Source organism: Ochotona curzoniae, unplaced genomic scaffold, assembly GCF_017591425.1.
Source record: "Ochotona curzoniae isolate NIBS_2020 unplaced genomic scaffold, NIBS_Ocur_1.0 scaffold_4812, whole genome shotgun sequence".
NCBI lineage: Eukaryota > Metazoa > Chordata > Mammalia > Lagomorpha > Ochotonidae > Ochotona > Ochotona curzoniae.
In genome coordinates, this window is record NW_024467124.1 from 5,559,421 (window position 1) to 5,583,525 (window position 24,105).

Consider the following 24,105-nt stretch of genomic DNA (forward strand, 5'->3'; position numbering starts at 1 on the left):
TGTTCTAGTTGATACCTTCACTTGAATTCATTCAGTTCGGCCTAGGTAGTCAAAGCATGCTGTTTAAGGCTATCTGTGGCTGCCTATATGTGACCTTTAAACTGAGAAAACATGTTTACCATTTTAGTTAAGGACATTACATTCCTAACCTTGGATGGAAATTAATTTATTATGATCTCAAGAGATCTCAACTAACTGACCTTTGTCCTTCCTTGAGTAATTACGCGTTTGGTCTCTTTAAACATGAGAGCAGGTTGTCGACTTTCCCCCATTCACTAAGCCACACATTCACATACAACTGTGAGTCTACCAGTTTGTGGTAAACTCTTCTTGATAGATTCAACGTGGGTCTTTTCAAACAGTCTTTAGAAGGCACTCTGCATGAACGGAGAGCAACTTCATGTAGCTGTGTCCGTGAACTACTCTGGTTTTAAAGATGAGCTGCTGGGGCTGGCATTGTGGCGTGGGGAGTTAAACTGCCGCTGTGGTGCTGGTATCCATATCGAAGCCAATTTAGTCCTGGCTGTCCCCCTTCTGATCCAGCTCCTTGCTGAAGGTTTGGGACAGCAGCAGAAAGTGACCCAAGTCTTTGGGCCCCTGCCACTCATGTGGAGGCCCAGAAGCTCCTGGCTTCTCAGCTCAGCTCTGACTGTCACAGTCATTTGAGAAAGTAAACCAGCGGATAGAAGATTTCTTGATCTCTTGACCTCTCTCTGTCTCCTTCTGTCTGTAAATGTGCGTTGAAAAAAAAAATGAATGATCTTTTAAAAAATTAAACAAATTGCCAATTTAATTTTATAAATTCATGCACCCCCAAAAAAGTGTAATTACTCGGTCTAAAAACTTCATCAGTGACAGGGAAAGAGCAGAATGAAACAGAATCAAGACAGCTTCCTCTAGAATAAAATGTTTCCTATAGTTACGTTTATCCACATTGCTGATTGTTCTTGTATACATCACAGATAGGAGGACTGCATTTATGCATTTTTTTACAATTTTTTAGATGTTTATTAATACAAAGAGAACATTTTATGCCTCCTGTATGTATAGACAAGACAAGCACACTCCCCTCCCTCTTGTCCCTCTCTCAGCCCCTCACTTCCCCTCGCTCTTGTCCCTCTCTCAGCCCCTCACTTCCCCTCGCTCTTGTCCCTCTCTCTCGGCCCCTCACTTCCCCTCGCTCTTGTCCCTCTCTCGGCCCCTCACTTCCCCTTGCTCTTGTCCCTCTCTTCAACAGTGTTTGCAATCACCGTTTTAATCCTTTCTGTATTCTCAGGGGTCTGTATTCACCAGTTGTCATTTATAGCATAGAAAAAGTAAACAGCTCCAGACCACATTCCCATTGGAGTAGAAACAAGCTAAAAAGGACAGTCCTGTCCCAAAGTGGCCATGTCATTCCCATACTTTGTGTGTTCTGTATGAGCTGCCAGTTATCAGGAAAAACATATTGTCCTTTTAAGACTGGCTTGTTTCCTTAAACATAATGGTTTCCAGTTGTATCCACTTTGCTGCATAAGACTTGATTTTGTTTTTTTGTAGCTGAATAGTATTCCATAATGTGTATATGTCACATTTTTTTTGTGCATTCATCCATTAATGGGCACCTGGGTGGATTTACATTAATAATTTGTCTACTGGTTTTCAGGAGCTGTGCTTGTAATTTCCTTTAAAGGCTATGCTTAGTAAGATCAGTTTGGAGAAGATCAACTTTCCAGTCTTTTTCAAATTAATACTTGCAAGTTTAACTGTTCTTTTAATAGCTGTGCAATGTTTTCTAGCATGAATAAACCAGTTTTTCAGATTGTTCTCTTGCTGATAGAAATTCAGGTTATTCCCATTGCACCAAACAAGCACTGGTAACATCTTAGTATATGAGCTGCCAAAGGGAGCACTAGCATTGCTGTAGGAGAGCTAACAAATGCCACCAGAAATAAAACAACTTTGCAGAACTACCAACAAACCTCATTTCAAACAAAGATCGTTGAATTAAAAATCCCTTGAAATCACAGCACAGCCTTTCCTTTGGGGCTTTGGGGGCATTCCGAGTCACCACTAACCCTCTGAATTTTGCCTAGGCAAACAAAACTTAAGGGTAATATTTTGCCACAGTCAAATCAAAAGCTTAAAAAAGAATTATGGAAGCCAACACATTTTCAGGACTTTTCTATAAAAACCTGAATATTATAAATTGAGACTAACGTCTCTCTCCTAACTTTTATTTCTCTGATGCAAAGGAATGAATCAAATGGCTAAGAAGTTAATTTACTGATAGCACACTTAATTATTACTTATTAAGTTGTACATTTAATTATTTAGAAATATTGGATCTTATTTCCTTTTTAAAAAAAAATCTTAAAAGTATCTTTTACATACTTTGTGATTTGAACATTGTCTGGTTTAATTTGTTAGAGCATTTATCATAATTGTCTTCCTTTGCCCTCAGTTAATTTGGGTAATTTGACATGGACTATTCTAAAATTTGCTCTTCTCCCTCAGTCAGCACTCTTGCTGGCCTCTCTCCTGCGGCGTCGTCCGTCTCTGCCTTCTGCGCTGTGCTGGCCTCATGGAGTCCTCAGCTGCTGCTGCCGCTGCTGTCATTGCTGCTGTTTTCACTCGTTCCTGCGGAGCATTGAGCTGGCTCTGTCTTCATGACCACATCGCTTGTTCTGTGCTGGGAGCATATCGCTTCCATCCACAGCTCCTCTGCTGAGTGTGCCCGCGTGAGCCGGCAGTCAGCTATGTCAGCAGTGAGCAGGCACGCCCAGCAGAGCAGGCAGCTCAGTGGGACACTGTTTCCTTGAGTGGGCAATGTGTATTCATTCTTTCTACCCCTGAAAATGTATGCACTCAAGAATTCATTGTTCTGACTCACTCTCCTGTTTGGCGTGAATAACTTCTCTTTTTCCATATTATTAGGAAAAGCTTCCTGCTTACCTTGCCACCTCACCAATTCCTACTGAAGATCAGTTTTTTAAAGATATTGACACCCGTTTGGTGAAGTCAGATGAAAGAAAGTCTCAGAGTTCAGACATCTCACACATCTTGGAATCGGAGACAGTTTTTACTCCAAGCTCTGTGAAAAAGAAAAAACGAAGGAGAAAGAAATGCAAGCAGGACAGTAAGAAGGAAGAGCAGGCTGCCTGTGCCGCTGCAGAAGATGTTGGGGAGGTGGGCGTGAGCTCTGATGACGACAAGGGAGCGCAGACAGCAAGGTAGGCCTGGCCTGGGAAGGCCTCGGGTGGGCTGAGTGTCCACGCGGGCGCAGGACAGAGCTCGCGAGAGCCGGAAGCCACTCATGCTCCTGTGGCTACGTGGTGTAAAGTTGGGATATGGTTTTCCCCTTGGCAATTTACTGAGGAATAAAATAGGAAAAGCCTTTTCTTTCTTCCTCTTATTCCTCGGAATTTGCTACCAGTCATCCTGTTTCGGTAGTAAAATGTCATTTGTAGCAGACTGGTGATGTGTTTATTTCCATCCACTACATTGCCAAAAGCTGAATAAATTGTAAGTCAAAATCTGTATCAGTGACTTGCCCCTGGTGAGCAAATGTAGGCAGACATAGCATTGATGGTGGAGCTTCCACACTCAGGGTCATGTAGTAATACCTCACCTATTATTGGTTCTTTCTTTAAGAACTGTAAAAAATTTTAATTGGTACATTAATAATGTTAAATATAAACAGTTTTTAAACTATTAAATGTAAGCAATTTTTTATTTATTAGTTTGATTTATGTATATGTTGTATAATGTCCAGTCAGGGTAAACATACTTATCTCCTCAATCATTTATTATTTCTAGTGTAAAAACATTCAAAATTCCTTTTCTTCCTTTACTTACTTTTTTAGAGAAAGTTATCATTATTCCAGATTTATTCCTTTTTGTGTGAAAAGCATATTTGCAGAGAGAAGGAGAAACAGATCTTTCGTCCACTAGCCACAGACAGAAGCAATGGCTGGAGCTGAGCCAATATCGTAGTGCTGTCTTGAGTACGTGAGCCATCGTCCAGTGTTTTCTAGGCCATGAGCAGAGAGCTGGTTCGGAACTGGAGCATCCAGGACCTGAACTGACACTCATTTGGGATGCTTGTAATGCATGGGGAGGCTCAACCTATGGCACCATGATGCCAGTCCCAGAAGAACAACATGTTAAACAGCATAATATCAAAGAATGAAAGAAAAGGAATAGGAGTCAGCTGCTTTTGCAGTTTGTAAGATGCAGGAGTTAGGTGGAGAAATTGAAGCTTTCAAATATCTTATTCTCCTGGACCCTTATAGGAGAAATTGTTTCAAAAGAAGTTACGTAAAATTGATACTCATCTGAATTTGATAAATGTCATTCTGTTTTAATTCTGCCTTTCAAAAATTTCATTTGATAATAGAGCTAAAGTTAAACAGCTTAAAGATGAAAGAACCATTCTTTAAAGCAGATTTCTGTTGTGTAGCTAGAAACCGTGTGTTGCGTGGAAACCATGAAAGTAGAAGCATGCTAAGCTCTCTGGGGCTTTGTTTAAACTGTGCCTGCTGAGGTTCTCCCTTCTCCATGAGTGAACTTTTGGCTTGTTTGTAGCTTGGAAGCCTTATGTCCTCCCAGGGGGTCGGTGGGTGTACTTATATTGACAGTATTGTGCCTCATATAAGTAGCCTTTGAAAGGGAAAGGGACTATTTTAATTAGAAAATAGACTAGTATGGTCTCTGGTGAAAGTATGTAAAATTTGCTGCTGATGGAAGTATTTCCGATACCCACCAGTAGGAACCAACGCGGAGGTGTAGCACTCTAAGCTTCCACCGGCAGTACTTGCATCCCATGTGGGTAGCATTTGGAGTCCCAGCAGCTCTGCTTCCTATCCATCTCCCTGCTAACAGCCTGGGAAGGCACCAGGTGAGGGCCAAAGTCCTTAGGCAACTACGTAGCTACATCAGAGACCCAGAAAAAGCCTGTGGCTGGAGACTGGCTCAGCTTCAGTAGTTGTGGCAATTTGTAGACTGAACCAGCAGATAGAAGATCTCTGCAATCTTCTAAGTGTTGAGCTATTGTGTATTCTATGGTGCTTTATGCTTTCCAGAGATCTTGACATCTCACATCACTGTAAGGGTGAACACCAGGGCCGCTGGATCTTCTGCGGGATGTTTTCAAGATTATTTTGTGAGCTAGTGAGGCTAATCCACAAATAAAAGAATTTAAAGCTTTATTGGCATTAATTCAACTTCCTACAAATCCAAGATTTGTGTATGAATTTTAAAAGCTTTTATCATATTTTTGTGTCATGGTGCTTCCTTCTCCACAGCATATAGCTTCTGTCCAAGCAAAGAGAAAGTCCTTAGATAACCTGAGGACCAACCAAGAAGAAAATTAGTGCTGAGTTTAAAGTTTAATTTTAAGTTTCTGAGCCATAGCTCTAATAGTCTTATGTTTTTTGTAACATATGGGGGACTGGAATTAGAACTATGGTTAAGTTGTTTTGAATCCAAAAACTTTTAGTAGGTTTTTTTTGTTATTTTTTTATTTTGAGTAAATAACTAAACTTTTTGTGAATCCTGGGTTACCTAATATCTGAAATAGAATATTACTACTCCAGATTAGTATTAGTTTTCCCTTTCCAGCCTTTAATCAGTTACTCCAAAGATACTGGAGACTTATTTTATTTTTATTTGAAAGGCAAAGTTTTAGACAGGAGAGACTAAGAGATCTTCCGTCCACTGGTTCACTCCCTAAATGGCTGCAATGCCCGGAGCTGAGCCAGTCTGAAGCCAGGAGCTTCTGTTGTGTCTTCCACATGGATACAGGGGTCAAAGGACTTGGGCCATCCGTGACTGCTTCCGAGGCTATAAGCAGGGAGCTGGATGGGAAGTGGAGCAACCCAGCCATAAACCATTGCCTCTATTAGAGCCAGTACCACTGTCAGAGGATTCAAATTTTTAATCACTTATCTCTTCTGTCCTTCTATTCTGTATTTGAATAGTGAGTACACTAAGTATGGTGAATGGTAAAGCCCTTTGTTCAGATTTTGTTTTTGGAAGAAGTTACTCATTGTTTGTCCTTTTTTGTTTATATTGTTGAAGGAGTTTGTCAGTAAACTTGAGAAATCTTTTAAAGCTGCTTTCAGTATCATTGTTCCTTCCTTTGCTTTTCTTTCCACAGAGGGTCTTCAACTGCTTCCTTGAAGGAAGAAGAGTATAAAGAATCTTTGCTCTTCCATTCTGGGGATCACTACCCCTTATCTGACGGAGATTGGTCCCCTTTAGAGAAGTAAGTATTTGAAACGTTTTGGTGTCTTAAAAGAGGAGGATATATTAAATGGCTTTTCTGTAACTTACAGTGAAAATATTTCCAGTTTCTCCACTTCAGTAGAGGAACTAAATTATTTTAAAAGAATAATTAATGTGTTTATTTGTAAGATGGAATGACGGAGAAGAGAGGTTTTCCACCTATTTCACTCCCCAAGTACCAGCCAGGAGCCAGCTTTGGGCCAGGCTAAACCTGAGAATTCATTACTCCACCTGGTTCCCCGAAATGACAGGTGTCTACATCCTTAGTCAGTTGTCTGCTGCCTGTCCACCACATACATGAGAAGGAAGCTAGCTTTGAAGCAGAGAAGCAGCTTCTGCTACAGGATGTGCGTGTCCCACTGATGGCTTAGCGTGCCGTACCGCAGTGCCTGCCTGTGAATATTTCCTTTTCATGATTATAAATCTTCAAGTAATTATTTTGATCTTATACCTAATTTTAGTCTAATTGTTTTGACCACTTGTGGAATGTAATTCCTCTAATTTTTTTTGAATTAACTGTTAGTAAATGTAACTAATGTACAATCATACTGTTTATTCTGAAACGCAGCCCTTGTGTATTGTGTTACCTTGCCTTACATTCCTGTGCTTTTCTCTGCCTTCATTTCTTATAAGAAGCTAATGGAATAACACAATTAAAGTGTTGTCAGAAGACATAAAAAATACTCAATAGAAGCTAGTTGTGTTATTAAAGAATTCAAGTGAAAGAGATGTTTCCCTAAATGCTTTATCTACAAAATAAGATTGATGTATTCATATTTATATTTTCTTTAATCTGTCAAGCTCAGCAAAATAATGATGTCCCAGCTTTAAAGTCATCACATTTTCTTTGTTCTCTTGTGTGCAGCACCTATTCCCAGGCAGTGTGTCCTAAGAGTGACTCCGAGCTGGAGGTGAAGCCTGCTGAGAGCCTGCTCAGATCCGAGTCCCATATGGAGTGGACGTGGGGCGGGTTCCCGGAGTCCACCAAGGTACTAGGGCCTTCTCAGAGCTAGAGGCCTCAATGGACTGGAACATCTGTGGCCTGCATCCACAAGGAAACCCAACTCACATGGCCATCAATGACAGTTGTGCCCCCCTGTGGTCATCATAAAAGATTCAGCGGAGTTTCTATTTCTTATTTAGTAAATAATAGTATTGGTTTTTAATTAACATATGAGAATTTTTGAAGGCACCCAAATAATGGAAACTAAAATTTCTACACTGAAGTTCTAAATAACATTCTCCTGCCCAATTCATAATAAAATAAGATCTATTGAATTTAATTTTATAAAAAATATACATTTTAACCTGTGGAGTTTACTACCTATCTTAGATTCTTTTAATTCATCCTTGAGGTGGTATAAAGCAGGGCTAAGTTTTTGCCTGGTACTCTTTCTTCCCTCAAAATGAATGTTCTCTATTTCTTAGTATGTGAAAATTGTCTTATTACTTTATTTTTCATTGTATGAAAGATTTCACACATACAAAACAGTGTATTGAATGAATTATATTTAGCAATTTAGGAAATAAGCCATAGCAGACACATTTGGAAGTAGCTAATTCTTTTTAATTCAATTTTCTTAGGTCAGCAAAAGAGAGAGATCTGATCACCATCCTAGGACAGCTACCATTACACCATCAGAAAATACCCATTTTCGGGTAATTCCCAGTGAGGACAATCTCATAAGTGAAGTCGAGAAGGATGCTTCCATTGAAGATACCGTGTGCACCATAGTGAAACCCAAACCTAGAGCCTTGTGTATGCAGATGGGTGATGCAACCTCAGCGGCCGAACTTCTCGAACCTCTTCTACAGAGTCCTCAGATTTCATCTATGTTAGATGCGGACCACCTTCCTAACCCGTGCTCAGCAGAGGCTCCCTCAGAATGCAAACCAGCTGCAAAAGTGGACTCGCCATCAAAGAAGAAAGGTAATCAGTCATGTGTCTAGGTGGGAACCCTGCACATACACGATGCATTTTGTTGGTGTTTGGGATACTGTGTGATGGCATTTGTATTCCCCAGTCACATCTGATTGTGATGACTCATTTATTATGGCTTCCCCATTAAGCTACAGCTTCTGTTACAATAGAACCCAGTCTCCTGCTGCTACACAGTAAGTCCTTGAGAAGCATTTATTAAGAAATTTAGGTAATGTAGTCCAGTCATTCAATCAGTGAAATTGACCACTTTATTGACAAGCAAAGTCAAAGTGGAGAATAATCCCATTTTTTAAAACAGATTTGTTTATTTTTATTTGAAGGGAATATTTTGCAAAGTGAAGGAGAGACAGAGATGAGTATCTGCTGATTCACCCGCAGATGGTCTCAGCAGCCAGTGCTGAGCCAGTCTGAGGCTGGGAGCTTCTGTCCCCGTGTGGTGCAGGGACCCAGGGACTTGAGCCATCTTTTACTCCCTGACTAGGCCATGAGCAGGGAGCTGGGTTGCAGATGGAACAGCTGGGGCACAAACCAGTGCCCATATGGGATGCCAGAATTGCAGGCAAAGCAGTAGCCTATTATGCCACTGTGCCTGCCCCCAAGTGAAAATTTCATAGAGAAAAAAATTTTTTACCTAAAACATTTTGATGCCAAATTAAATATACTTTTGCAATTATATGGAATAAAAATGTGTGCTAATTTTTTATTGGTGCTCTCATCTTTCATGAATTATTTTTCTTCTATAATGGATAATAAAAGAGAAGATAGGGCCCGGCGCGGTGGCGCAAGTGGTTAAAGGTCCTCGCCTTGCACGCCCGGGATCCCATATGGGCGCCGGTTCTAATCCCGGCAGCCCCGCTTCCCTTCCAGCTCCCTGCCTGTGGCCTGGGAAAGCAGTCGAGGACGGCCCAAAGCTTTGGGACCCTGCACCCACGTGGGAGACCCGGAAGAGGCTCCTGGCTTCGAATTGGCATAGTATCGGCCTGTTGCGCTCACTTGGGTAGTGAATCATCAGACGGAAGATCTTCCTCTCTGTCTCTCCTCTCTGTATATCTGCCTTTCCAAGGAAAAAATAATAAAAATAAATCTTTAAAAAAAAAAAAAAGAGAAGATAGGGCCAAGTCAGCTCAACAGCTCATCTTATTTTTGAAATACAAGGTGAATAAATCAGAGCATTCTTACTGTCCAAAAATATAAAGTTGTTTGTTGATGCTTTATACAGTGCAAGCTAGTATACAGACATTTTCTTAACTCAGGCCTTAGATTCTATTTTTTTCTTAAAGGAAAAACTTACCTAAAATTACCCAATGTCATATATTGCCAAAGAACTACTTCCCTTTTTCTTAAGTTCTAATACCAGAGGTTAGATAATCACAAACTGACTTTATAAATCTGTGCAGCATGTATGGATCTTCAGGGTCACTCAGAAATAATTTATCTGAAAGAATGTGACTGTGGCCATTTCTGGGCATTTCTGGCCATCTAGCCCTTAGTGGCTTGGCACCTGCCCTTTTGCCAAAGGCACATTAACTGTCTGTTGAACTTGAAAAATGTGAAGAGGGAAAATCTGGTTCTTCTAAAATGAGAGGTTTGTTTCTAATAGGAATTAGGCAACTCCAACATGCAACATTGGAGTCGACTAGGGACAGGAATTCTGAATGGTTCCTCCCAGTCTTTTGGCCTTGTTCTTTTCCCCTAGCTTTTGACAGAATAGTCATGCCACTCACTAGTGCAGATGCGGGGATATTGTTGGCTGAGCTTGTCCTTGTGCAAACCCCGATGGTGTAAGTCATTCATTCAGTATGACCTTTTGATGCAGTCAGTATGTACGAGATGTATGAGGCTTCTGTTGAGTTACTTGGCATAGATTCTTGACTGTAAGATTTTTATAAACTTAACAGAAATACACCCTAAATAAGGGTAAATCACTGTGCAATAAATCTATAAATCACAACATAGTTATTATATACTGCACGTAATTGTATGTGTTGTGCTGTTATTTTTAAACTAATACGTGAAAATCCCCATATTTTCCTTTAAATGAAAGTTACTTTTACATTGTCCAATAAGATTGAAATAAGTCTTCTCACAACCACTTTAAAAAAACAGATAGGGCCAGCACTGTGGCATAGCATGCTGAGCTTCCAGCTGCAGTGCTGGCATCCTGTATGGGTGTCAGTGTGAGTACTGGCTGCTCCACTTTAGCTCCATCTCTTTGCTTATGGCCTAGAAAAGCAGCAGAAGATGGCTCAAGTTCTTGGATCCCTGTACCCAAATAGGAGACTGAAGTAGGCTCCTGGATTCTGGCTTTAGCTCATCTCTGGCCGTTAGGCCATTTGGGAAGTGAACCAGCCGATGGAACTTAACTGTCTCTGCCTCTCTTTCTCTGCAACTCTGCCTTTTACAGAAAAATAAAATGAATCTTAAATAAAAATTAAAAAGCAAAATAAGCATTGAAATAAAATTCATTAATTATCTCAACCAGTAATTCCAAAATATAATTTCAGTGACTTATACATTAAAAAATTATTGGTGAAGTAATTTGTATTATTTTTTAGAGTAAGTGGTTTGTATTGCACTTAAAACACTGTTTACATGCTACACTTTAGACCAGCAACAGCATCAATAGCATGAGGGCCCGATAGGCATATGTAATGCCAGTGGTGAGTAGAGTAGGTAGTATTTTGGAATTGAAGATTACTTTCTAAAAACCCTTACTGCTTGTTAAAAGGTCAGTTCGAGAATGAGCATTCATGCCTGCTTGTTTACCACCCCCCGTGCCCCCATGCCCACAGCAGTTCAACAAAATATAAGATCGATAGCCCTTTCAATACTGTTTTTGCTACAACTCATGGGTTTTGATTTTTTTTTAATTTTCATTTCTTCAAAATAGTTTCTTTTCTCTTATTAAATTCCTCACTGACTCATTTTTTAAAAAAAGAAACTGACTCATTTTAAAAAGAAAAAAAAACAAGTGAAAAGATTAACTAACACCTTCAAAAGTAAGATCATGGTCAGTCTTATTGTTTGCAAACCTTTGTGGGTTTTTTTGCTTTTGTTATAAAACCAGGTGTCCACAAGAGGAGCCAGCACCAGGGCCCTGATGATATTTACCTTGATGACTTGAAGGCTCTAGAACCTGAAGTTGCAGCTCTGTATTTCCCTAAAAGGTAGTGTGTGCTTGTGTATTGAAGTGCTCTGATTACTTAATGTGTACTTACAGCTAATTGTACTTATAGCTAAATCTGATGATTAATTCAGGTTTTGGAAAATTTAGAAACAGTGCATTTGTTCGCAGTGACCTGATATTAATAATTATCTGCGTATGGTAGCATTTGTTTTATTTATTCTGTGTTTTAAAAAGAATGCATCTTTATTTTGAAAACACTTCCTAGAGAACATCCTCCTCCTTTGAAGCCGCAGGCCGCAGGCCTTTCCTGAGTTCAGCCTGGATCTGAAGGCCCCTTTCTACAGGCTGTGTTCCCCGTACCGCTAGTAGCTCTCATCCTGTCTCCCACCTTCCTCCTGTCTCTCAATAACTCAAATATGAACCTCAGATTTCATAAATTTGGACTATCTTTTCATTTTGAGTTTTAAATTCTCTGTGGTGACAAAAATTAACCTTTTCTCCATGGAAAAGTTGAGTATGTTGAGCCATGGACACACAACTAAATATTTTTAAATGAATTAGTAGAAAGCATGCTTCATATTTTAGTTGCAGTGGAAAAATGGAATTAACACGAAGGTCATTTTGACTGATGTTTTTGGAAGTTTGTAAAATTGCTTCTAGTTCTTGCCCAAAATATGTGTCTAAATATCTATGCACTTTGTGGTGATGGTTTTTTTGTATGGTAAGTAAAACGCTTTTCATAGCAGGAAAGTTAAAATGTAAGCTGTGTTAGAATTATTACTTTTTAATATTTTCTAATTTTAATTTATATTGATCCATTTATTGTTGGTAGAGTACTTATTGTTTTTTTTTCTTTTAGACATTTATTTATTTGTATTTGAAAGATTTAGAGATTCACAAATCTGAAAGACCAATTTATAGATCTTCTCTCTGCTGATTCACTCCCCAAGTGGCCTCAATAGCCAGAGCTGATCTAATCTGAATCAGAAGCTTCTTCAGGTCTCCCACGCAGGTGCAGGGTCCCAAAGCCCCAGGCCATCCTCAACTGCTTTCCCAGGCCACAAGCAGAGAGCCCGATGGGAAGTGGAGCTGCCGGGATTAGAACCGGCGCCCATATGGGATCCCGGTGTGTTCAAGGCGAGGACTTTAGCCGCTAGGCCGCGCTGCCGGGCCTGGACACACTGTTTCTAACCCAGAGCAGCCCATTATGCCTGGATTGGCCTTGCCCCTTAGTGCCAGCAGGCTATAAACCTTGTACCAGGCGACTTTGGCTTTTTACCATTTCCAGTGAAGGTAACTGATTTAGTTAACCTGTTTGGTGGTGTGAGTGTGCCATTAAGAAAGAAAATTTCCAAAACCCTAATTCTTTCAAGGATTTGAATGTACAATGCAATACAGTACAGTAGTTCTGAAGCTACTGATTGATGACAGTGTACCTGCCTTCTGCTGCTGCCCTCTGCTGCCCGACTGTGAAGCTTTTGCTAGTGGTCATGTCACTGGATCTCAGTTCTTAAGATCAGAAATTAAAAATACCACATTTTTAATACAGTAAACGAATTTGTGAGTCATAAAATGATGTCAAATGCCACATTAGAATAGTGAACATCTTGACTAAGAAAAAGTGGCATTTCCTTGTTTCTCTTTCCAGTTTATTTGGTTCATTACAAAAGGTTTTCCCTTAAGATTCTGAACACCTAACTGCTGTACCTTATCTAGCAAAGTGAAAATACCACATAACCTCACCTTTAGTTCTGGTCCTCATTGCTTAAAGAATAGTTTTATTCCCATTTATTTTCATTGTATGTATTTAGTTGAGTCTATCCTCCTGAGAATTTTTCTCTTGCTTAATTTATGCTTTTTTTTAAAAATTTTATAAGGTAATAGATAAATTTAGAGAAATTTTGTCTCACAATACTACATCCTTACAGTAATTTTCTACAGGATGTACTTAGAACCACGGCTTTTCAGAGGAAGTTAGGATCAAAACTCTTCCAAACATCAGGTTTTTCTTAATTACTCTGTCATTTTCATTGTGGAAATTTAAATAAGTGCTCATAACTTCTTTAATTAAAACCAGAAAGGCTATAGTTGAAAATTTGCTTTATTGTAAATGACAATAGTGATTTTGTGCTAAATTGGCAATTTTCATAGTTAACTTCTTAGTGGTGCTATTTAGCTTCTTTCTGAATAATTGATTCTAAATATTCCCTGTAAGAGAAGTTGCATCTGATTGTAGATCTGTCTGTACTGTTTGTGGAGTTGTTTGTTGGAGTCAGTCAGGAAGGTGAGGGATTGGGTTAAAGCTGAGCCTGCTTTCTGCTTCCTTCCCGCCCCACAGTGACTCGGACCCTGGCTCCAGGCAATGGCCCGAGTCGGACACGCTCTCGGGATCCCAGTCCCCACAGTCCGTGGGAAGTGCAGCTGCTGATAGCGGCACTGAGTGCCTCTCAGATTCGGCCATGGACTTACCTGACGTCACCCTCTCGCTTTGTGGAGGCCTCAGTGAGAATGGAGAAATTTCCAAAGGTATGTGGGGCGTGGTGCGACCCAGGATGCTACCCAGGCATCACCTGATGGCGTGCTTTCCATTTAGTCTCCCAAACCCTTGAGTGCTGTGGTGATCTTACGCAGGGAATGGGTATCTCTGTAATGCTCTTTACCCCTCACTTAGAGTATATGGAAGGCTTTACTTTCAAACTGAAAGGTTGAAATTTTTCAAGCTGCCCAGTGCTCCCCAGCTGTTTCAGTTCTCTCACCCTCAAAATAGTTGAAGTACTCCTTCTGTCTTGTAATTCTGCCTTTCAAATAAATACATCTTTAAAAGTAAATAAATAAATAAAAGAGAGGCTGACACTGTGACATCAGACTAAGCCTCCCCCTGTAGCTCTGTCTTCTCATATGGATACAATTAATGTCCCGGCTGCTCCAATTTTGGTCCAGCTCCTTGCTGTTGGAAAGCACTAAAGAATGGTTTCAGGTCTAGTCATTACAACCATTTCAGGAGTGAACCAGTAGATGAAAGATCTCTCTTGCCTTCTTTGTGACTCTTCCAACAAAAACAAGAAAACGTTGAAAGAAGTTGTTGAAATGTGTGTGGGTCTGGGCCCAGCTGTCCTCCCTGCAGACACTGGGCCTCAGACATGCGGGTAGGGCCTGCAAGTTGCAACAAGTTGGCTGTCCCCCAGGTCTGGTGTTCCTTCTGGAAGGATCACTTTCGGTCTTGGGCTAGAGAGTTGGCTGAGAAGGTCAAGCTTGCTCAACTTGCATCAACAGGAACAGCGACAGAGACACTGAAGATACTCCTTGGTGTGGTTGGCCCCTGCATGACAACCATCTTAAATTCTTCAGCCTTTTGGCTCTACACTAAACTAAATTGTGTTATTATTTTTGCAGTTTAGCTGATGGCCCTGGATCAGTTTTTTCAGTGAAGATTTTCTTTTTATAAGTAGGATTCCTTACTTCTGTTTTCCCTTCAGATTCCTGAATACATTATGTGACACCAGGCACCTGAGCCCTGGAAACATGTTCTGCTGAAGTTTTTCCTTTGGACTCCCAAGCCATTCACTCACTGTGCCTCTTTTTTCTCCATTTCTTCATTCTATTTGTTTGCTTTATATTTTGTAAGAAGTTAAAAGTATGTTTCACTAGTTCCTCCTAGGGACAAAATTAAGTAGTCATTTTATAATCCTTACAAAACCTGAGTAAAATATATATCTTATATGTATAAGTTATATTTTTTAATATGTATGAAGAAAAAATTAAAGTTTATGCAAAGTTTTTGCATTTTTTATTCTTACTGAAAAGAATAGAAAAGAAGTGCTATTGTTCGGTGCGGGGTGACTGACATTTTGCTTTTGATAGAATAATAGTTAATGTGTTTTTAAAGAAAGCACTTTGTTTTAGCCTACTCTTGCAGTGTGTAGTATTATACTAATCTTTTATAGGACTCACGGAATGTCTAACCAAATTGATCGCTGTTATTTTACATTGCAGAAAAGTTCATGGAGCATATCATTACTTACCATGAATTTGCAGAAAACCCTGGACTCATAGACAATCCTAACCTTGTTATACGGATATATAACCGGTAAACGCTCTGGCTTTCATCTTTGTTAAACATTCTTGCAATATTTTTACAATCACACTGTCTTGATTTATAACTTGTCATCCATAAGCAAGCCCAGAAACCAGCGACTTTAAAGTGAAAGTGAAGCCTCAACTTCAGTTTTGAGACATTGAAAAGTTAGTTTTCAATTCAGAAGTTTTGCATAACATAAAAATGATTTATATGACAAAAATGTAGCTGGTCTGTTTATTGAAAAGAATATTCACCCCAAAAATAGAAAATTTGCAAAAAAAAAAAAAAAAGAATATTCAGTTGTATATATTTTGTTTGTTTCTCATCTTGCTCCCTCTGCCTGCCCCTTTGTCTCTCTCTCTCTCATTCTTTCTCTCATTATGTAATTTTTTTTGCATAACTTTTGTTTGTCACAGTTACTATAACTGGGCTTTGGCTGCACCCATGATCCTTAGCTTGCAAGTGTTCCAGAAGAGTCTACCTAAGGCAAGTCATTGCGTTTGTTTGCTTTTCAAAAGTATCCACAACACAGAGTGCTTAGAAAAATGCCGCTCTATGTGTTTCTCACTGGGTACAGAATTAAACTGTTCTCTGTCTTAACATTTAATTTAAAAGAACCAAAAAGTTATATGAGCCCCCTAAAGTTATATGCCCCAAATATAATAGATTTGCTGGCTGCTACTTTCTGTCATTTTTATTAGATTTTTTTTTTTTACCAGTTTCTGATAATATATGAAAGTTGAGACCTTTTACTAACTGTACATTAAATATGGAGTGAGTGGGAAAAACTATTTCTTCTCAACATTGGGAAGAAGCACAGGAAGAGGGTAATACAGCCTACAGAACCATGACACCCAGGTGTTTGGGTCAGGTTGCAGCTGTATAAGCCTTGTTGGATCCTCCTCATTCCTTGGAATTGCATTGTCCAAAGACAGTGAAATGAAAGCCACCCACCTCCCTCCTCTCAGGTCCTGCAGAGCCAGACTCCCTGCTCACAGCACAGAACTGGCAGGGTGTTGTTTCCACAAAAGCAGGATGTCCTCTGTCTCTCAGAGGTGTTAAACCACTTTGAGGGGTGTGGGAGCATCAGTCACGCTCCAGAGAAAAGCACCCTCTTACAGGTCGATGGTAGAAAATGGCGAGATGCAATAGATTATGCAAACTAACCTGAACTAACTGTTTACAGGCCACAGTTGAGTCCTGGGTGAAAGATAAGATGCCAAAAAAATCCGGTCGCTGGTGGTTTTGGCGTAAGAGAGAAAGCATGACCAAACAGGTAATAAATCTGGAGATGGTGATTTCTGGGGGCTGAAAATAAATGAAGCTTTACTTTATTCAAGAAACTTTTTGCCACTATGAAAAGTGCTGTGTGGTGCCTCATTTTACTGATAATGGTTGCACTGGGCTCTTTATATGCATTACCTCCAGTTTTACTATAGCTCAATACTAAGATATTAAAATTGACATAATTCTGATAAAATAAAGTCTTCATTTCCCAGAACCTTTTGCAAAAGAAGGTTCAGATAAGGTTAGGAATGTAGTCCTGGAGCTGGCACTGTGTGTAACAGGCTCAGCCTCCACTTGGCAACCCCAGCAGCCCATATGGACACTGGTTCGTGCCCCCACTGCTTTACTTTTGATCCAGCTCCCTGGTTATGGCCCATGCACTTGGTTCCTGACCCCCAGATAGGAGACCCCAAGAAGCTTCTGGCTTCAGATCAGATCAGTTCAGCTTCAGCTGTTGCAACCATTTGGGGAGCTTACCTGCAGAGGCAAGATCTCTGTCTTTCCTTCTCTGTTTAACTCTGTCTTTCAAATAAAAATAGAAAAAATCTTTACTAAGCCTGTGCCATGGTGTTGGAGCAGTGGCATGCATGTTAATCTTTTGCCCACAGTCCCAGCATTCCATATGGTGCTGGCTCATGTGCCAGCTGCTCTACACTTCCTGTTAGTTTTCTGCTTGTGGACTGGAACAGCAGCAAGAAGATGCCTCAAGTCCTTGGGACCCTGCACCCACATGCGAGACCTGAAAGAAGCTCCTGGCTTCAGATTGGCTCAGCTCTATTTTTTCCTCTCTGTTAAATCTGCCTTTCAGGGCCCAGCGCAGTAGCCTAGCAGATAAGGTCCTCGCCTTGCTCATGCAGGGATCCCATATGGGTGTTGGTTCTAATCTGGAAGTCCCACTTCCCATCCAGCTCCCTACTGTGCCCTGGGAAAGCAGGGGAGGATGACCCAAAACCTTGGGAACCGCTTGGAAGACCTGAAAGAAGCTCCTGGCTTCAGACTGGCTCAGCTCCAGCTGTTGTAGCCACTCGGGGAGTGAAGATCTTCTTCTCTGTCTCTTCTCCATTTTGTATATCTGCCTTTCCAATAAAAATAAATAAATCTTTAAAAAATAATCTGCATTTCAAATAAAAGGCTGTTCCAAAATCTGGTTTTAAAAATTAAAAATAAAAGTAGTCATGCCTATACCAAGTTCAAGTCTACATCAGCAGTCTCAGGGCAACCTTCTAGTCCCTTCTTAAGATACAAAGCTACTCCAGAAGAAACAAAAGCAGTCACTTCAGTTTGGCAGTCCCAGTATCACTGCCAGGGACCTTCCAAGTTTGGGGCAGTTACGTCTTATGGTTTGAAATGTTGCTCTTGTAAAATCTTTTGCCTCTGCCTTGAGGGGATAACTTTACGTATTGCAGCACAGAACTTCCATCTCAGATTTCTGTCTTGGGCACAAGTAACAAGTCCAGTTTTTAAGCATTTTCAACTTGTGGGCTTATTAAGCAGTTTTCTCTTTGAAAGGATTGCTCATAAACTTTGGCTTGTCTATAAGGAAAACACTTGTGATTTTTCTCTTTCAGCTACCAGAGACCAAGGAGGGAAAGTCCGAGGCACTGCCGACCAGTGACCTGCCGTCGAGCACAAAGGAGCCAGCTGGTGCCAGGTGGGGCTCCCCTGCCTCCCAGCTACTCCTCCCGTAGCTGTTGCAGCTAAGTGGGCCTTGGCTGCTAGAAATGTCTTTCTCCTGTAGGCAGCGTTGGATATCTTTGTCCCTAACCTGAAAGCAGTTTCTGCTTTTCCATTGAGTGTGGCGGAGGATGGAGACAGCCTTGTCAGTGCTTCCCAATACTTGGTCCCCAGGGTGAGGCCGTGAAACTGAGTAACCAAGAAAGGGTCCTAAGGGATATTTAAGGGGTGCCAGCCCAGTGTCTGTTTCCTCTGCTTCCTGTCAGGTCCCCAGAGAAGACATTAAGATGGAAAGGCTGGGTTTGCATCCCTTCTGTTCCCTGGGTGAAGCAGCGCCCTCCAGGATTTACTCACGGGCAGTGTGCCCCTTTGTTCTGTGGTCTGGTTTACATTCCCCAGTCTAGTTCTTCCTTCTCCATCCCCTCTTTAATGCAGTAGTCTTTATGCACCTAGAGTTTCTTTTCTTACCTTTTATTCTGTTGGGGTGTTTAAAGTTTTTCTAGTTTCATATTAGGCCGACGTTGTGGTTTAGTGGGTTAAGCCTGGGCCTGTGACACTGCCATCCCACCCAAGCAGCCGTTTGAGTCTCAGCTGCTTCACCTCCGATCCAGCTCCCTGCTAACACACCTGGAAAGCAATGGGAGATGGTCCACGCTCTTGGGCCCTGCCAATCACGTGAGGCCAGATGGATTTCCAGTCTCCTAGTTTTGGCCTGGCTTAGGCCCTGTCTATTGCAGCTCGTTTGAGGAGTGAACTAGGTGGTGAATGATTCTGTCGTTCTGCCTTTCAAATAAAATACTTCTGTAAAATAAGTAAAAATCAATGCAGTCTTGTTTAACAACAGCAGTGTAATCTGAGAGTGTTCTGGCATAAGCCTCGCTCGTATAGCTGCCTACATATCTAAAAACTGCATTGTATCCTTAGGGGAACCACTGTTGAACGTATGGTCCATGGTAGACTTTAACATTATGTGGCATCGCATAAAAACAATTACATTTTTTTGAATTTGTATCTTTTGAAATGTACGTATCTTTGTCAACATTAGTCAGCAGACCCCAATAGTATTCACTGAAAATGACATAAAAGTAAAAATCAGAGCCAGAGAGTAACTGCGTGCTGGTTACGAGAGGAAAGGAGCTGTACAGTTAGTGATACAGATGCTTAAGGCGTAAGGAAAGTGTAGCTGTGGAGAAATGACGGGCAGACAGCTTTTCTCATCCCTAGAAAGCACGGCAGATGTGTTTGTTTTTTTGATCCTAAATGGAAAGCGTTCATCAATTTAAAAAAAATCCTGCTGCCTCTTCAGTGACTGGGTTGATGTTGAACAGGTCAGCTGAAGATGACTCATCGAGTGGCGAGGGGTCGCAGGACCTCGAGGAGTCCATCAGAGTGGAGCCTCTGCCCGCAGAGCCCGTGGGCCACAGCAGCACAACTTCCTACAAGAAGTCTCTCCGCCTCTCCTCTGACCAGATTGTGAGTGTCTGTGCCCCGTGGGGACCTGATAGAGCCCTACGGTTGCCGAGTTCCTCTCCCCTCCCTCTCAGTCCCCAGCATACAAACACTGTGTGGCTTGTGGTCATTTAATGCTCATCAGAAAGGCCAGTGTCTGCACCTCTCAGGCCACATGTGGACCCTGGGACGTGGGCTCTTACGGCCACCAGGGCTCCCTCCCTCTTTAGCAGTGAACTGAGGCACCTGTCTTTAGCATGTCTCCCTGGTGCAGCAGACACAGCTAACCCAGCACTGAGCCACAATGGAAAAATGTCAGCTTAGACGTAATCCGTCCCTTTCCTTATTGTACCTCCTGTCTCAACCCGCTGGGTGCTGCCAGGAGGAGTTTGTGGTCTGGGTAGTAATTCTTAGTGTTTAGAATAGAAGAGGTTGATTTTGTTTGGCATCAGGGAAGTCTTTGGAATCCCAAGGGCTGTTCCCGCGGTGGCTCTGCAGCCCCTCTCTGTGTGAGCGTGCTCAGCACTGCAGGGCTGCTTCCCCACACCAAGAAGCCATCCTGCTATGAGGTCGGGGAGCCTGAAACACCACACATTGTTTGTGAGTTTTTTAGCTGTGTTCTGGACTGTTGTCACCTGATTTTCTTTATTATGCCCTCTATAAAAGGCAAAACTGAATCTCCACAACGGCCCAAATGATGTTGTGTTCAGTATCACCACCCAGTATCAAGGCACCTGCCGCTGTGCCGGTACCATTTACCTGTGGAACTGGAATGACAAGATCGTCATTTCTGATATCGACGGAACAATAACCAAGTAAGCCCACACTTGGGGAAGGTGGGGGTGGGGAGCTTTACGTGGGGGCCCAGCCCTCAGGTGCAGGTGAGAGGGCTTAATAGACCATATGCCCTGCAGCACCCTTAAGGTCATCTACACACAGGGTCATTTTGGAGATGAAGGAAGATGGGTGGACGCATGCAAAGTAGGGACAAAAGTAAATTTTGGAACTATCTAATTATTTGGTCTTCAAATCCTGACATTATAAGGAAACACACTGTAGCTAGCACTGTGGCGCTGGCATCCCATATGGGTGCCCGTTCAAGTCCCAGCTGCATAACTTGCAGTCCAGCTCCCTGGTCAAGTGCCTGGGAAAGCAGCTAAGGATGACTCAGGTATTCAGACCCTTGCCATCCCTAAGGGAGACCAGGAAACAGCTCCTGACTTCAGCCTGACCCAGCCCTGGCAATTGGGGCTATTTAGGCAGTGAACTAGCAATTGGAAGATTTTCTCTGTGTGTCTTTGGAAAGTTACAGAGAGCGAAGGAGAGACAGAGAGGTCTTCCATCTGCTGATTCTCTCTGCAAATGGCCATAGCACCTGGAGCTGAGCTGGTTTGAAGCCAGGAACCTCCTTCAGTTCCTCTACATGGGAGCAGGCGCTTAAGGCCCAAGCCATTCTCTGCTGCCTTCCCAGGCCATAAGCAGGGGAGCTAGGTCAGAAGTGAGCAGCCCAGACGCGGAACTGGTGGCCATATGGAATGCCGGCACTTCAGTCGGAGGCTTAGCTTGCTACACCACCGTACGATATCCTCAAATAAAGAAATTCTTAAAAGGGAAACATTTGTTGAGATTAGAGAGGGGGGGAAAAGGGATGCATTATCTTTGAAAACAAACATGTGGCCTTTGTGTCACCCTACTTTTAAAAGCACTTTGGTTAGTGCATTGGCCGGGACTGCCTCACAGTGGCAGGAAGCTGCCATGAAATGGTTTTGTACAGTGTCTGCCACCTGGTCCAAGGCGGTGCTTATCGGCAGCTGATAGTCAACCAAAGAGGGAAACACCTCTCTTCATGTGTTTGTTTCTTGATAACTTTTCCCGCTTCTGCCTCCTCCTCCTCAGGTCTGATGCTCTGGGACAGATCCTTCCACAGCTGGGGAAAGATTGGACTCACCAGGGCATAGCGAAGCTCTACCATGCCATCAACGAGTAGGTATCGCCCTCCTCTGCCGCCGCCCCTTGCAGTGAGCTGCAGTTCTGCTTTAACAACTAAAGAAACACCGTGTCTGTCGTCAGTCCGCTTGCTCTGTGTGTTCCTGCTCTGTGTCCCCCCTTCCCTTACGGCCTTGCACGAAGGAAGCAGCAGCCACCGTTCAGCGGCCTGAGCTCTGTGTGTGGCACTGCAGCGTGATGCTGCCTGTGTTGTCCGCGCCAATTCTCACAACTGCTGAGTTTTAAGCACTACCCACATCTGTGAGCACTCTCCAGAAAGTCCACAGAAAATGTATTCTGTAAGATAAATGCTACTCAAGAATTTAAACATTCGTATTTTCCACAAATGTTTTGTAGTACCTTCAAGTAATGATAGGGGGGTGTGTGTGTGTGTGTGTGTGTGTGTGTGTGTGTGTGTGTGTGTGTGTGTGTGTTTAAAAAAAAAATTTAACCAGGGGGTGGGCCTTGACACTGAGTTAAGCAACTGCTTGGGATACCCAGATCAGAGTCCAGTGCAAGTCCTGTGTGCCCTTCTTCTGAGTCTGCTTCCTTCTGACATGTCTGGTGAGCAGTGGATGACGGCCCAAGCATTGAGGTCCTGTCATCCACGTGAGAGACCCGGATGGAGTTATAGGCCCCTGCCTTCAGCCTAACTCAGACTTGAATCTTGTGGTCATTTAGGGAGTGAACCCAAATCCTCTGTGACTCTCTTTCCAGTAAGTAAAGGATTTTTTAAATTGTTATTTATCCAGAAAGTTAATTTTTGTTTTTGATCTATTTCCTGTATTTTTTTAAAGGTTTACTTGTTTATCTGAAAGAGATCAGAGAGAAGGGAAAGAGATTTTTCCCTCCACTGGTTCACTTCCCAAATGGCCACGACAGCTGAGCTGCATCCGGCTGGGGCCAGGATCCTGAAATTCACATTTGGATGTCTAGTGTGGGTGCAGAGTCCAGACACTGGCTGTCTTCCACTGCTTCCTAGCACATCAGCAGGACGCTGGATAAGAACTGGAGCAGCCAAGACTGGAGCCGGCACTCGTGTGATATCAGTGTCTTAGGTAGTGGCTTAACTTGCCAGGCCACGGCACCGGCCTTTTATTTCTTGGACTTTTGTTGTTGTTAAGATTTGTTTATTTTTACTTGAAGGGCAGATTTACAGAGAAAAGGAGAGATAAAAACCTTCCATATTCCAGATGACCACAATGGATGGAGTTGTGCCTGTCAGAAGGCAGGAGCCAGGAACTTCTTCCAGGTCTTTGATGTGGTTGCAATTTTCTAGTACTTGAGCCATCCTCTGCTGCTTTTCCAAGCCATAAGCAGAGAACTGCATTGGAAGTGGAGCAACCAGGACACAAACTGGCACCTCGATGGGATGCTGATACCACAGTAGTGCGGTGTTATCCTGTTGCCATGGAACCAACCACTCCTGGATTTCTTTTTTAACTATACTTCTTTGAATAAGCACTGCATACATGCGCAAGAAAACAGGTCACACGTACAGGGGTCCCTTCCCGAGTACACTCTGAGGGGAAACAGTCCCAAGGCTTTTGCAGAAATGTAATGCATACAAATAACATTGATTTGATCTTCAGGTCTCTCCCTCTTCTCTGTAATTCTGCCTTTCAAATGAATAAATCCTAAAAAATATTAGAGTATCTTCTCCATTAGTGAGAAAGACATCATGCTAAATTCTGAATATGAGTTACTCAAATGTAATTTCGCTCTATGTCTATGAAATGGTTTGTATTCTGCAAATTGTCCTTGTAAATAAAATTCCTTGTTTCTTTCCTTTATAACAGATATTCAAAAGATAATCCAGGTTTTTGTCCATTCTACAATTAGATTGTAGACTAGATGCTTAGTGTATCAGAATTTACAAATTTAGCAAAATCTGTATTTGCATGGCTTGTTTTTTTGTGAAAAGGTGAAATCTTGATCATCTTAACCAGTCACATTACTAAATTTTCAAGTTTAGTGGAGCATGAAAACAACATTTACATCTGTTGAAAGAAAATGCTTTTCTTCCCGTAGCCAAAACACACTGGCTCAGTAGGCTGTGTTTTCTTTCAGGAACGGCTACAAGTTTCTGTATTGCTCTGCGCGTGCTATCGGCATGGCCGACATGACCCGAGGCTACCTGCACTGGGTCAACGACCAGGGCACCATCTTGCCCCGTGGGCCCCTCATGCTGTCGCCCAGCAGCTTGTTCTCCGCCTTCCACAGGTGCTTCTCCAGCATTTGCCCTTGGTCGCCTCTGCTTGTGGGTGGGAAGTATTTTAAAAGTTTAGGAAAATA

General features: G+C 42.0%; 1 protein-coding gene across 4 annotated transcripts in view; it reads left to right on the forward strand.

Moving 5' to 3' along the window:
• Nucleotides 1–24,105, forward strand: part of LPIN2 (lipin 2) — a 67,637-nt gene that overhangs the window by 41,275 nt on the left and 2,257 nt on the right. For all 4 annotated transcript variants that reach the window (XM_040970554.1, XM_040970551.1, XM_040970555.1 and 1 more), the window contains 14 exons: nucleotides 2,917–3,212; nucleotides 6,140–6,247; nucleotides 7,133–7,256; nucleotides 7,852–8,197; nucleotides 11,277–11,376; nucleotides 13,675–13,862; nucleotides 15,330–15,423; nucleotides 15,831–15,900; nucleotides 16,601–16,690; nucleotides 18,270–18,352; nucleotides 19,704–19,848; nucleotides 20,491–20,639; nucleotides 21,721–21,807; nucleotides 23,881–24,033. In XM_040970554.1, coding sequence (XP_040826488.1) covers nucleotides 2,917–3,212; nucleotides 6,140–6,247; nucleotides 7,133–7,256; nucleotides 7,852–8,197; nucleotides 11,277–11,376; nucleotides 13,675–13,862; nucleotides 15,330–15,423; nucleotides 15,831–15,900; nucleotides 16,601–16,690; nucleotides 18,270–18,352; nucleotides 19,704–19,848; nucleotides 20,491–20,639; nucleotides 21,721–21,807; nucleotides 23,881–24,033 — 2,033 coding nt within the window. The remainder of the gene's footprint in view (nucleotides 1–2,916; nucleotides 3,213–6,139; nucleotides 6,248–7,132; nucleotides 7,257–7,851; nucleotides 8,198–11,276; nucleotides 11,377–13,674; nucleotides 13,863–15,329; nucleotides 15,424–15,830; nucleotides 15,901–16,600; nucleotides 16,691–18,269; nucleotides 18,353–19,703; nucleotides 19,849–20,490; nucleotides 20,640–21,720; nucleotides 21,808–23,880; nucleotides 24,034–24,105) is intronic.